General features: G+C 40.2%; 1 protein-coding gene across 4 annotated transcripts in view; it reads right to left on the bottom strand.

Annotated features, from left to right (window-relative positions):
- ATAD2B (ATPase family AAA domain containing 2B) overlaps nt 1-15,059 on the bottom strand; it is a gene marked incomplete at its 3' end in the record, with an annotated part of 78,566 nt that overhangs the window by 48,202 nt on the left and 15,305 nt on the right. For 3 of the 4 annotated variants that reach the window (XM_081943302.1, XM_081943299.1, XM_081943300.1), the window contains exons 7-14: nt 14,476-14,592; nt 13,053-13,128; nt 12,033-12,131; nt 10,865-10,976; nt 10,536-10,651; nt 8,963-9,137; nt 7,258-7,346; nt 484-643 (exon numbers count right to left, since the gene is read on the bottom strand). In XM_081943302.1, coding sequence (XP_081799428.1) covers nt 484-643; nt 7,258-7,346; nt 8,963-9,137; nt 10,536-10,651; nt 10,865-10,976; nt 12,033-12,131; nt 13,053-13,128; nt 14,476-14,592 — 944 coding nt within the window. The remainder of the gene's footprint in view (nt 1-483; nt 644-7,257; nt 7,347-8,962; nt 9,138-10,535; nt 10,652-10,864; nt 10,977-12,032; nt 12,132-13,052; nt 13,129-14,475; nt 14,593-15,059) is intronic. The other variant, XM_081943301.1, reaches the window with a different exon arrangement.

Genomic DNA, 15,059 nt, shown 5'->3' with positions numbered 1-15,059 from the left:
CCAAAAGGGCGCGCACGTGTGATAATGCAATGCCCTCCCTTTCCGCACATACATGCACAACCCCCTCCTGCGCTCCACCCCACGCATGTATGCAGGCCTCACTAAAGCCTCCAGAGGTCCTATAGGCAAGTTGGGCCATTTTTTGCCTTCCCCAGGTTTTAGGAAAGCCTCTGGAGCCTGGGGAGGGCTCGTTTTTCCCCCCGCCCTCCAGAAGGCCAAAGATCCACTGGCCAGCGTGTGCGTGCTCACTGGAGCTGACATAGGGCAAGCCTCATGTGCCCTCAGATATGGCTCCTTGTGCCACCTGTGTTTGCCATCACAGGTCTAATATCTTACATTGGGACTGATATGATTTAACTGCTGCAATTTTCTATGTGTAATAGCATTATCAGATACTATGAAGTTATCATTTCAAAAATTGGCTTGGAATATAAAAGTACAAGAAAATATAAGATATATAAAGATAGCATTTTATATGCCTACCTTTTGATCAGGCAAGCTAAAAAGAAATTCCCTGTCAAAGCGACCCGGTCTCCTGAGTGCTGGATCTATAGAATCAAGTCTGTTTGTAGCACCAATGACAACTATTTCACCTCTGTTGTCCAATCCATCCATGAGTGCAAGTAATGTAGACACAATAGAGCTAAAACATATTTCAACATAATTTTGTTTAGGGCAAAGCATTAATAGATACGTGCAGCATTTCAAACTTAACTTTAAAACAATACTGAAGTGACAAGTATATATATTGCCAATACATAAGTTAAAGGTAAAGGTTTTCCCTGTCCAATCATGTCCGACCCAAGGGGGGGAGTGCTCATCTCTGTTTCTTAACCGAAGGAGCCTGCATTGTCCAAAGACAATGGTCATGTGGTCAGCATTACCTTCTCATTGAAGTGGCACCTATTATCTACTCACATTTGCATGCTTTCGAACTGCTAGGCGGGCAGGAGCTGGGGAAAGTAATGATAGCTCACCCCATTGTGTAACTCTCGGGTCTCAAACCTCGGCTCCAGCTGACAAGCTCAGCATCTTTAACCAATGAGCCACTACAGCTCCTTTTGCCGAAAAAATAATTAATCCTACTTATTTAGACGTTCATGAATTCATGAATTGGTTCGAGTTTGTGGCCCACCTTTCTATTTCCAAGGCACCAGTTAATGTGAGTGCATGAATTAAAACCTAATTTTTTAAAAAAAAATCTTAAATATCTAAAATCATTAATCAACTTGAAATTTTTTAGTATTTTTAGTCTAGGTGTGATGCAAGTGATAGATCACTTCTATGGGCTAGATAAATGGAATTTTGAAATCAAGGTACATTTTTAGGAGATCTCCTATTTTCAAAATTAGTATTTGGGCACACTAAGATAGATGGCCTTATTTAAAATTTAAAGGTTAAAATCTGTATTTTAAGTTAAAACTGAAAGTCTGCAAATTTCATTCACTTAGTGTCATACAGTAACTACCAAATGTTGCTCTAATTGTGTGAGACAAGGAAGTCTTTCATCATCAGATGCCATCTGATGACAACTTCACTCTCAGATCCAACTCAATTCTAAGAAAATGTGAAATCTAGAATAAGCTCTAGTGCATGGTGTAGAGTTTAAGATTCTAGCTGAGAGCCATAGTTACCTGATCCATTCAATAACCTTAGTCTGAATGTTAATGTTAGACTTACAGAACTGTAAGCCTGGGACAGGGGTAAAAAAGAAAAGCTTCCCTTCCCTTCAATTGTTTCTTCAATATTTTCATTTAGAATTAACCTGGATAACATAAATGTTTTAATTGTGATGCTATTAAAAAGCTAGAATACCATCCAATTATCATGAAGGTTTTCTTTGTTAGATGATAATCTGAAAGGAGAAGAGGAAGTTTAAAAAAGGCCTATACTTTTCTTGAAATAGTCAGTCTCTATCTCCAAGTAGGTAATTAATGTATATTCTCATCCATGTCCTTTTTGTCTCTGACTCAGTAAAGTAGCTCTATTTTCATTGCACAAATTAAAATGACTCCTTTTTGTATGCCGAGAACGAACTAAGTCATATTCAGCATCTAAGAAAGGTCAAATGTTACAGTCACTGGATCAATGGAATAAGGAAGGCAAAAGGAACAGAGTTAGGCTGAACGGCACAACCATTTGATAAACTAGATCTCTAATTGTCTCAAAGATGCTTTTCAAAATGGCAACTCGCCTTTCTTGGTTTGTTTTCCTTGAAAACATTTTACTTCTCATCCAAGAAGCTTTTTCAGTTCTGACTGAATGGTGAGAATGGGGCGTTGGTTGTTTACCTGATACGCCCCTTCTCTGGGCAGGTGGAGACAGCAGCCATGCATGGGTTAACTCAGCCAGTAACCAATAGGACTGAGTCTACTGATTTGACGTCATAGCCTCTGAAGAGTGTCCTTCCGCTTCTTTGATGGAGATAAGTAGACTGTTGTGCCTCAAAAGATTGCTCTCAATAGCTGATAGTGATTTCCTCACTACTGCCCCTCTGTGAACTAGGCCCGCACAGAGAAAAAAGGGTGGGGATGGCTGCTGTCTCCACCTGCCCAGAGAAGGGGCGTATCAGGTAAGCAACCAATGCCCCATTCTCCAAAGTTGGTGGAGACAGCAGCCATGCATGGGACATACCACAGCCTTTCCTGTCCACGGGAGGGATTGCAATGGCCTAGGAGTCCGAGGAGGGAAGTACTTGTTGAAGCACCCGCCTTCCAAAAACTGCATCAGCTGAAGAATATCTATCCACCCTGTAGTGGCAAATAAAAGGGGTTGGAGTAGTCCATGTGGCCACCCTGCAGATTTCCTCTACCGAGGCTTGTGTAGACCATGCCGCCGAAGTTGTCGCACTGCACGTAGAATGTGCTGTGATGTTGGATGGTGGCGTGAGATGAGTTTGATAGGCCCGTGAGATGGCTGACCTGATTCAGCGCCCTATCATCGAAGAGGAAGCCTTAAGTCTCTTATTGGTAGAATGGAAAGAGACGAAAAGGGCCCCAGTACTTCTGAAGTTGGCCGTCTTAGTGATATAGATCTTGAGGGCACGACGCACATCCAGGGTGTGCCACTTGAGTTCAAGCCTGTGTGTTGGATTGGGGCAAAAGTTGGGAAGAGTCAGATCTTGAGCCCGATGAAAGGCCAAGTTTACCTTAGGGACAAAGGTGGGGTCAGGCCGAAGGACCACTCGGTTCGGGTGGAAGACACACAGATCAGATCTGATGGACAGCGCCACCAATTCCGAGACCCGCCGTGCCGATGTGACGGCAACTAGAAAGACTGTCTTCAGTGTGAGGTGTTGCAATGAGGCCGACCTCAAGGGTTCGAATGGCAAAGTCAAGGACCGTGGCGAGATTCCACATGGGAAATCTATGGATGACAGGAGGGCTGAGGTTGGAAGCGCCCCTGAGGAATCGACGGACATGCGGGTGCAAGGAGAGAGGTTCAGGCCGATGCAGAGAGAGAACTTAAGAAAGAGCTGCCACCTGCTGCCTTAGAGTGTTAGGAGCAAGTCCCCTGTCGAGACCCTGTTGTAAGAATTATAAAACCTCGGCTGCTGAGGCCTCAAGAGGAATAATAACTTGAGAACGGCACCATGCATTAAAGGTTTGCCAGGAGGATTTGTAAATCCTGTTAGTGGATGGGCGTCGAGTCAATCTGACCTTCTCTAGGGATCAGCTGCTATTGGTCTTTTGATACGGCAAAAGGAACCACTGGAGGCACAGGACGATTGAGAAACATGAGACCATCTTCCCTGGTAACTGAGATAGTTGAATCGGTGAAACCAGTTGCTTGCCCCTTACGTCAGCCAGGTCCCTGAGGCTGACTTGTCGTTCTAGAGACAGAAAGACCTTCCCCTGTACAGAATCTTAGGGCTCCCAGATGGAGTAGTCGGGAGGTGGGAACTAGGTGGCTCTTTTCTTGATTTATGGAGAAACCTTGTTCCTGCAGCACCCGAATGGTGATCTGGAGATCCTGGAGAGCTTGATTGTGCGACCTGGACAGCAAAAAGATGTCGTCCAGGTAGCACAATATCCATATGAGAGTGGCTCAAAGATGGGCTGCTACTACTGCAAGCTGTTTGGTGAAGACCCTTGGGGCTGATGACAGCCTGAAGGGGAGGGCCTGATACTGGAAATGACTGCCTGCATCGACAAACCTCAGGAACCGTCGGTGTTGCTTGTGAATGGACATGTGGAGGAAAGCCTCCGTGAGGTCCATTGAGGCGAGGAGATCATTTTTGCGAACACTCTCTACAATTGACAGGAGAGAGTGCATTTTGAATCTCCTGTACCTGATGAAACGGTTGAGAAATTTGAGATTGAGGATCGCTCTCCAGCCCCCCGAAGACTTTGGCACGATAAAGAGCCAAGAATAAAATCCCCGTCCCATCTGGTCTGGAGGCACAGGCTGAATGGCTTGAATATGGAGCAGGTGATGGATGGCTTGCTCCACCAGGAACCTCTTGTGAGGGTCTCTGGAGATCAGACACGTGACAAAGTGGTTCGGAGGGCTGGAGCGCAAGTCCAAGGTTAGGCTGAATCTGATTGTGGACCTGACCCATGCATTGTTGGTGATATCATCCCAATGATCCGCAAAGGCCGCTAGATTTCCCCCAATTGGGAGGTCCTCCAAGCAGTCACTTCTGCCTCTTAAAAGGAGCGATTAGAATTATCCCTAAAGGATTTTCTGGGGTGAAACCATTGATTATTCCTGCCTGATCTGCTGGGGAAGGAGGGACCCTGTCTGGGGGTAGCCTGACGTTGTGGACGGGAGATGGAGAAATCCCCGTCCTGCCCATGAAAGGGCTGCCTCCAATAGAAGGATTGGTTTCGACTTTCAGGCTTCTTGGTGGCAGCCTGAAGGACCTTACACTTGTCTTTGGATTCTATCAATAGAGGTTCTAATGGAGGGCCGAAGAGGAGGTTGGTGGAATAAGAAGAGGAGGCAAGTCTCCACTTAGCACAGGCGTCCACCTGCCACTGCTTAAGCCAGAGGAGCCAGTGGGAGGTGACTGAAGAAGCGATGGATTTGGCTGCAAAGCGGGCCGCGTCCAGGGATGCATCTGCAGTGTATTCTAGGGCCGCCTTCAATTTATTAATGTCCCTGCGAGCCCTGGAACTCCCTAGCAGGGAGTCTCTCATGAAGCTGCCTCAGCCACAGCAGAGCAAGACCTGCTAAAAAAGGAGGCTGACGTTGCGGCACGGACAGCCCATGCCGAGGCTTGATGCCCTTTAACAAGCATTTGTTCAAGCCTCTTGTCCTCAGGACAAAGGAATTCTTCAGGCGTGGCCGAGGCCGCATTTGGAGAGGACAAACTTACCACCAGCAAGTCGATGGATGGTACCTCTATAGCCTTGGAGAGCTCCGGCCCCACGTTGTATAGACGCTTGTCCAAGGTGTTGGGGAGAGGACCTGTACCTGGGGAGACCCACTAGTTCTGGACGATGTCGATTAACAGTCTAGGCGATAGAATCATCTCTTTCTCCACCTTGGGTTGGATGAACAGGGGGTCAGTGGTGTCCGTCTTTTCCGCTTCCATTGCCTGAGAAGTCTTGGGGGCAGGAATCCCCGCTATCTTTTTCGTCTTAAAGAGAAGAGACCGAAAGATAGCTGGTTTAAAGAGGCCAACAAATGTAGGTGGATCTGGAGGGAGACCCTCGTCCTCCGAGAGATCCGAATCATGCAGGGGGAATTCTTCCGCTCCAAAAACCGATGGTTGGATGGAGGTTCCAGGCAGTTCGTGTGATGAAGAGGCCAAGAGGTCGACATTCCTACGCCTGGAAGTCGAAGAAGAAGAAGAAGACCTGCGTGGAGTAGAATGGGTAGAAGACCTATGTTTAAGACCAGTTGCTATGCCCCATTCGATGGCATCGGAGATGATAGTAGCCATATCAGGGTGTAAGGCTGTGGCCTGAATGAAGGAGATACATCCCCGAGACAAAATTTCCCCCTCGAGTGAGACTCCTGTCACCATCAGACTCCTCCCCACTGCAGATTTGTTCATTTGTGCACCTGGCCTCCTCAGGTTGAATAATGGAAGCTGCAGGCAATAGGTCATCCTCTGAGTCCGATGATAACTCGGGAGGAGGGCTAGCTTCCACAAGCCTTTGGCCTGGAATGGATGGAGCGCTGCATGTTTAGTTTTGTCCTTGGCCTTCCTGGGGGTGCTTGCAGGCCTCTGCCACCCTCTTCCGAGGGGGTGGTAACTGCGGGCCTACGACTGGGCCTGGGGTCTTTTGAGGAGAGTTCCGTAGGTAAAGCCTCAGGAGCTGGCCTGCACTTATTCGCCCTAGCCTTGGGAGATCCCGCTGAAGGACTCGGGGCCTGAGAAGTTGGAGGGGCCTGTGGGTCTTGGGTGGGAGTGGAAGCCATAGCCAGTACTCATGACCTTCATGGAAGAGAAAGCCCGATTCAAAATGGTCACCGGGAGGCTTTGCGCCAAAACAAAATGTTCACTGAGGCTCAGAAGCCTATGAGCCGAGCTCCACGAGACTGTTGTGGCCGCGGTTCCAGTGAGGGCAATGGGAGTCCCACACAAACGCAGCGGAGGTGATGGTGGCTGCTGCGGCGTTGGTGTTGGCGCTGGTGGCGGCTTTCGTGGCAGCGGTGGCTTTATCGGTGGCGGCTTTCGTGGTGGCAAAAGAGGCGGTTGGTGTCAGCGGAGGCAAGGTGGTCTCTGAGGCAGTGACTGAAGTTGCCGGTAAAGCTGTGCGAGGGCGGGAGCCTCCAACGGCCGGTGTCAGGCAGCTAGAGGGCGAGCCAAGCCCGTGGGATCGTCTGCCACTGCAGGTGAGAGCTAGGAGGCTGGAAACCCCAGAGGAAGCTCTTGTGACCGCATCTGTGCACATTCCAAGGTCTGATCTGGAAGCCTGAGGCCCAGAGAGGAACTAACGCCGAAACGCAACGGATCCTGCCTTCCAATGCCAATCTGAAGGCAGGAACCTTTTTGTCAATTTATTTAATTTTGAAAAAGAAAAAACAATTAATTATTTTAGATAGCCAAATAGATGAATTTAAGTCACAAAGTTGAGGAGACAGTAATATGCACAGCCAGTCCAAAATTGACCAAGTCTAAAAAAGCGGGAGGACACTCCTCAGAGGCTATGACATCAAATCAGTAGACTCAGTCCTATTGGTTACTGGTTAAGTTAACCCATCCATGGCTGCTGTCTCCACTAACTTTGGAGAAATGGAAGAAAACCTCCACTATTTATGCATCCAATACTACATATACTAGAAGTAATATGCTAGCCTCACCTGTGAATTTGGTCTTGTCTACTGGAGCGGACTGGGGCCAAGCCATCTATTTCATCAAAAAAAATTATGGATGGCCTCATCAGGTATGCCTGGGGTAAGCAACAAACAAAATTAATTGTTGATATGAAAATATTTTTTATACTTTTAAAAGCTATGAGAAAAATTATCTTTAATTGCTGTATTGAATCAGAAACACTAAGGTCCTTGAGTTCACTCATAATTATAAAGCCAAGAAAATGCATTAACTCTGCCCTGTCTACATACTGCAGATTACCTTTGACAGCTAATAGGTAGACTTCATGATGCAAAAACCTGGTAGCCTCCACACGAGTAGTGATAGGGTGGATTAGGATTGGGAGTAGTCCCTTGTCAAATGTGAAAATAAACTTTAAAAGCTCTGAAAAAAAGAAATTGGGCCATCTTTGTAGAAGCTTATTGAAAAATTCTGCATTTTAAAGCTGTTTATTTTTTTGAGTTTTCTGAAAATTTCCTTTGAGCTAAACTCAACTCCCAATGACCTTTATGATCTAAAACTCACAGAGTTTTCTTGGCAACCTTACTGAAGTGACTTGCCTCTCCCAGGATATATTTCGACTGACTATCCTACAGCTGTAATCTTTCATAGTGGTCTTTCATACATGTACTAAGCAGGTCCATCCCTAGTCAGCTCCACAAGATTATCTATTAGTGGCTAGGGTATAATCTATGTAAACACCATCTCATCCAATGTCAGTTACACAGATACATTTTTTCTGACATTTTCACCTCCAAGAATATACATGCTTTGAGGAAACTAATTTTATTCTTCAATCAGTACAAAAATATCAAGAGTGTCTTTGAAGGAATACAAGCAAAAATACAAGACTTCAGAGGTGTTGAGTAATCAATATCACTTTTTTATCTCTTGAAGCAAAAGGAGCCACTGCATTTTCTACTGATTTGACAACTTATTCCGATTTCTTTTTTATTAGCAACTTTACTTATTCATCTTTCTGAAACATAAATGTTTTTATGGGCATTTCCTAACAATGAAAAAATACATTTGCCAAAATTGGCCTGCAAGACCTATTAAGTCTATAGCATTCCAAGTGGAGATTTTTTCCCTTTCTGGAACCTCACTCCTCAGTGTCAATCATCTAATGATGGAAGCGGAAGCAAAGCAATGGGTCTTCCTCCACCCAAGAGCTTCAGTGTCAAAGGACTACATTCTGTGGAGAGGATATTGTCCCATTCATTAATACAATCAGCTTTTTTAAAAAAGGGTGATAGATACAATTTGTCCTTTGGACTAGAGATCCGGCAAATTATATTTGCTTAATTTTCAGAATGAAAATCATAACCGAAGGAAACAAAATATTTCCTTCATGTCTTCTTGCAGTTCATGGTTACTCCCAGCAATTGTTTCTATTCTTTGCTGTTATTTCACATGTAATGATCTTTTTCTTCTCCCTATAATGACTCCAGCAAATATTAATACAAGAACTACCATGAATGATCCAAGGTAATGAACTCACAGTCTGGCAATACGACAACAGGGACTGAAAACAAAATCAGTTTTCATCCAGCTATTCTGAATGGGAAATACTTTTGCTCATTATGGTATTACTTTTGCAAACATAGAGGGATATATTAGCAATCAGCAAAAATGTTCAAACGGGTCTCCCATTTCAACTGAAGGATTGAATACATAAAATTGTGTACTAACTTGATCAAAGAGGAGTCGAAGCTGCCGTTCAGATTCACCAACCCATTTACTGAGACAGTCTGCTCCCTTCCTCATAAAAAAGGCAACTTTTCTGTCTCCATGAGTGCATTCATTGGCCAGAGCTCTAGCCACCAAGGTTTTACCTGTTCCAGGAGGACCATAAAACAAACAGCCCCTGAAGACAAATGGACAGATACAGAAATCACTATTTCTTTTTCTTCATAAGCAGCCCAGTATTTGCTACCCAGATAAGGAGCGCAAGAGCTCAGTGATCTGTTCTGGATACCCAGTGAAATGAAAGTTATTGCTAATTAAAAACAATGAAGGGGGAAAGTAGAAAATATTTACAAGGAGTGGTTATTATTTTTCATCTATGCCATTTTTTTCTATTTTAATAAAGATGTCATTCACTTTTTTCTCATATGCTGGGCCGATTTATTGTTGCATATAAGCATCATAAATTAACATGAATGTCAGAGATAGGGCATACATGTGACATCTCTGGTTGGGTGTCAAGCGGGCAGCTATATATATCAAACAAATATTCTAAACAAATGCAAATGAATAAAGTTATAACACTAGCTTTGTTATAACTAAATAACAACCCCCCAAGCTTTCTGTGTCTCATGCAAACATTAGTTCTGGTAAATAGGGTCAGGAGGAATGAAAACAGTGATGTGCCTTGGGACAAAAATTAGTCTTTATTAAGAAAATCCTATGCTTAGCTGACTCATATACAGCGTTAAATTTTTACAGTAAGGAATTTTGCCAACTCTAAGTTTTTCTGGAGGCTCCCCATGACTATTTCCATCTTTATTGTTATCCATTCAATAGCTCCTTTCATAAGTCGAAGAACCCACATTCTGCTTCTGTGTTACATTTAGTTTCATTTTTCTTTGTACGGGATGGATCAATATTCATTTATTCCATATTTTACAATATTACTGAACTATTTCACGTTGTTAAATTTTTCATAGAAGCAGCAAATGGTCTTTGTTTGACAGCTCTATTTTCCTTAGCTTTTTCACACTTCTAGATTGGCAACTTTAAGGGAAATTACACAACACAAAGATGTAAAATACCTTTTCTGCAAGAAAAATTTCTAAAGCAAGATATTTCATCAACTGTCTTACAAATGTATTTGACTTGGCCTATTATCTTCTTCTCTCAGCAAACTTCAATTCCAGCAACTTTCTCACTACTATTCCATTTTTCCAGAGATTTGGAGGCATACTGAGTCATGGGGGAAGAGAATCTGATCTAGGAATGGCTTTTTTCCTGCTTAAATCAAATGGCTGAACCCAACTACAGCTAGTAAAACATGGATGTCCCCCCTTCAAATAATTTGCAACGTATTGTACCTTTTAATCTGACAAATAATAGGATTTTAAAATAATGAAATAGGGGAAATAATCATGTTGGCCCAACGTGGTTCATTTTAGTTAAATTAAATTAATTCAGATCTAGCTTTTGTCCACTTCTTTATTAAGCTATTCTTTAAAATTACCCTAAAGCCAACAAAATTTGTGTATTCTGGTAGATTAATTCAAGTGTAAATATGAGCAAAGCCTACCTTGGTGGCTGAATTTTGAATTTTTCAAATATTTCAGGATACAGAAGAGGAAATATAACCATTTCCTTAAGTGCATGAATATGATTGCTCAACCCACCTATACTATCAAAACGGACCTAAAAGGAAGATAAAAAGCAATACAAAAAATTATGTAGCGAAGCCATCAACATATTTCAAAATTTCAGTAACAAAATTATTATCCAAAATAGTCTACTTTTAATCTGGTGTAAGCAAAATAGCTATAAATATTTCATTCTTCAAGATTGAATGTTACAAAACAACTTAAAGATTTTAGCACAGTCAATTCTAAACAAAGAAAAAAAGCACACCGATTTGTCAAGAGTCATTGGATCCACGTCAGCCAAGCTTGCTCCAACTTTCACTCGTTCACGTAAGATTCCACTAGCCAAATCTTCTGCTCTGAAATTCATTGGCAGACACCTATGACATATTTTTTTAAATCCATAAATTTAATGCTGAATAAATATGCATGCATGCATAGAATGGAATTGTGACTTTTCAGGTACAGTATTTCATCTTGTCCCAAAAATAGAATGAGAATGTTAGTCATTAGAGGAAAAAAATTATAACTTTCATGAAGACATAATGGATAAATAACCCCACTGCCACCCCCAAAAGTAAAAAAAAAATCAAATAATACATCAAAATAAATTGAGCTGCATCTGAAATTACATTCAGTGGAATTTCGCTAACAATGGAGGAAGGAAGGAGTTTAGAAACAGCAGGGATGAGCCCAGTCTATCATGTAAAGTCCCTGGCTGACAATTTTAGTCCACACATTCTGATAACAATAGTACATCAGTGGCTGTGCCCTGTATAACTTTCAGAAGAGTACAAGGACAATATTCAGCCCCCAACCTAAAAATGTTGCCATTCTTTTCTTTACAGCTCCATTTGCCCTGAAAAGTAGTCAAATGGGTGCAAGATTCTGTAGAATAAGAATGGATCCATGATGATAAGAAAGATGTTCTACTCTGTTCTGGCATAGAAGGTATCAATTAAGACTAAAGATGAACAATAATCAAAAAAAATAATGCCTCATTCCTTACCTCCATTAGAAATACAAATTTATGTTCACAGATGGGCAAGTCTGAAGAAATCCCATGATATAAAAACATATTTAAAATGTATATTTTCTCTTACTACAAGAGAATATTTGTAGTTTAGAGTTGAACTGTGGGGTCCTTGGTGTTCTCTGAGTTTGGTTGTTTTTTTGCAGACATTTAATTAACAAGCTAGATAACATTATCAATGAGCACTGATGATGTTTCCTAGTTGGGTAATGAAACATCTGCAAGAAAATAACAAAGCTCAGAGGACACCAAGGTCCATACATAACATGTATGACCATGCCTCATAACAGCACCCTTAATTAGAATAAAATAATTTCCACATGGTTGGCAAATTTCATCAGGCCAAGAACATGAAACCAAGCCATTTTTCCCCTTAGTTGAATGATGACAAAGAAATTGTTACCGGTTTCTCGCTCTTGCCATGCTTTTAGATTTTCTTCTTTCAAAACGTTCTTCATCTGAAGAGGTTGTATCACTACTATGAATGGCATGTTTTTTTCTCCTGCGGAAGCAACAGAACATTTTACTGAAGACGAGTGTGCACTGAATTGTGCTTAGTGAATGCTAACAAATTAAAACAGATAATTTAAAGTTGCAATGTCTTTTGTTTAATGCTTCTCTTGTTTTCATCACGTGAGCTAGTTCAGATGCGACAATACACTGATATGTCAGAGAAGCAACAAGACACGGCAATCCCTGGTCTTCCCATATACACACAAACACTGTTGTTCCAATGTAAAAGGAGAAATTGTGGTTTAATTTTGACTACAAAAGAGGATCAACATGTCAGGCTTTTTTTAAGACAGAGATTAAGCCACAATTTCTAAATTGAAATATAATGGAAAAAGGAAGCCTGAAATTAACACAGGAAATACAGTAGGTCATTCTCTATTAGGCACAGAACAAGAATCACCCATCAAACTTTACTGCAAAATTTAATTTACCAGCCCATCATTATCTCTGATATAAATCTGTTTTCCAAAAAGCTGAACACAATTATATATATATATATATATATATATATATATATATATATATATATATATATATATATATATATATATATATATATATATATATATATATATATATATATATATATATATATATATATGTAAGAAAATGACAAAAAAATGACAAAACTATTCAAAGATAGTTCATAAAACATTACTTCAGCAAAATTTCTGGAGGAACAGTTTTTAGAATACCAAACTATGACAATGGTTTAGAGGGGTGATTTGCAAAGTATTCCTCTGCATTGTGTTATGCTATCTTTCTCTTTTATGTTATAGTTGTAACAGAGGAAGGATACATTGGCTTAGCTTTTGTATTTTTTTACCCAGCTGATTCTTCAAGAAATTCTTCCTGAAATTCCAACATGGTAGCATAATGGCAGTAGAAAATATCCTAATATATTATTTACCTGATATGACTTCTTCTTGCAGGAGATCTATGAATGTCAAATAATGTGCTTTCCCTTTTCTTTTGGTGAGCTGGAACTAGATAAGATAATAAATTTTGACATGTAAATGTTTTTAAAGTGTTGTATAAAATTCTAGTTCCTTGCTGTAAGGCATCTAATGTTTTTCATAAATCAGAAACGTTTGCAAATAAGATATATTTCTTCATCCTCTCTTCTCCAAATTTGTTTTTTTTAATTCTGTTTTTATGTAAGATATACCTTACATTAAATACTCCTACTCACACTTGATTTTAATGAAACATTGAATTCTAGTTTTAGAACACCTTTCACTAAACATTGTAGCATAATAAAGATAAAAGTTTTAAGATAACAAAATCTGTATTACTGACTTACAAAATAATTCTCATTGAAATACAGTCATGTGCAATTCTGTGTCTTTCACTATGGCCTAGTACAATGTCTTGATTTAACATTACTCACATAAACAGAAAGGTTAAAAAAAGCCAGGTTCAAATACTTCCCAACTCTCCTCTCCAACACAACCAAGAAAAGTAGTACAAACCAAAAAGTTGGTTAGTTTAAGAGTTTGCATGTAATAATCAGCTATAGTAAACAAATTATGTACTGTTAAACAAAGTACCAAAATAATCACAGATCTTAGTTTATCAGAAATAATCCCAGGTAAACACAAACAGCAAAGTAGAGATCTATTAAATCAAAACTATTTATTATTTATGAAAAAGGAGGAAAATGGGGGAATGAGCATTGTGTCTTGCATGAATTTATACTAAACACTTTGCATGCAATTCCCCAAAACATGTTTTGAGTGAGTTGCCTAGTGAGTGGACAGAGATCTTAGAGGCATTTCTAATTTTATCAAGTCTAAGAAGTAGAGGCTGTGGCAGAATTAGTCATTTATTTATTTCATTTGTATCTTGCCACAATCAAACTACTCTTGGTGGTCACATACACACAACCATAAACAGGACTGTACCTACTTTTTTCAGTAAGTAAATCAAAGAAAGGAAAATACAGGACAAATAAGATGCTACCATAAGTATATGTTCAAAGCAGTAACAGCCCAAACTATCAACTGTTATAGAAATCTCCCTTTATACTATATGTTCAACTTCAAAAAAAAAAGGGGGGGGGGAAATAACACTTGGAGAAGTAATAAGTTTTGTTTCTTTTTTTCCCTACACGCTTTCTTACAGAGAGTAGCAGATGATTCTTCCTTCAGCCATTTTATCCTATTTAATTTTAACATTAAATAAATTAAATTTAGAGGACCGATCATTTGCTGAATTTTATTATTTTGAAGTTGATCCATGATCCATTTAGTTCTAATCTAATGCCGTAACAAGGGTAAAATATTGCTGAACCAAGTTATTTCAGTTACATAAATCATTTTTTAAAATCTTACCTATAGGAGGCGCTTGATATCTATCTACTGTTTTCCTTTGTCTGAGATTATATGGGCGATCATTTTCTTCTCCTTCTGCCTCCTCTGCTTCAATATCCCCATCTTCTTCTTGAGATTCTAGAAAAATCCCCATTAAATATTTATAAAAGTGCATTAAGGTAATTTGATAATATCTATTAAAGAGCACCTGTTACTTTATGGAAGAAATGTATTTTATAAAATGTAACACTGATTTGGATAGTTTGCAATATTCCAGAATGAACTTTATAATAGATAATTTTAATATGTTTAAAAACACTTCTTGAAATATTATAAGGTATCTATGAGACTTTGAACACATGATAAAGCTGTTATAATTTCAAGAGCAAAACTATAAAATGACAAGAAAGACCCAACAGCAAAGATTTTTTTCAAATCAGTCCTGAAAAATTCATTCAAAAGCACCATGAATGTCTGAGAGGAAAAACAGCACTGATTAGAGTTTATCAAGCCATGAAGGAATTACCAAGGCCTGAATCCATAACTAAAGAAGACCCGTCTGTTGGTATCCAACATTTAAGTGTATAGTTTGATTAATAGGTTTT

The sequence above is a fragment of the Natrix helvetica genome, assembly GCF_964273705.1.
Source record: "Natrix helvetica genome assembly, chromosome: 2".
Classification (NCBI taxonomy): Eukaryota; Metazoa; Chordata; class Lepidosauria; order Squamata; family Natricidae; genus Natrix; species Natrix helvetica.
Note: the sequence above shows the minus strand (reverse complement) of the source record. Positions and strands in the feature narration are given on the sequence as shown.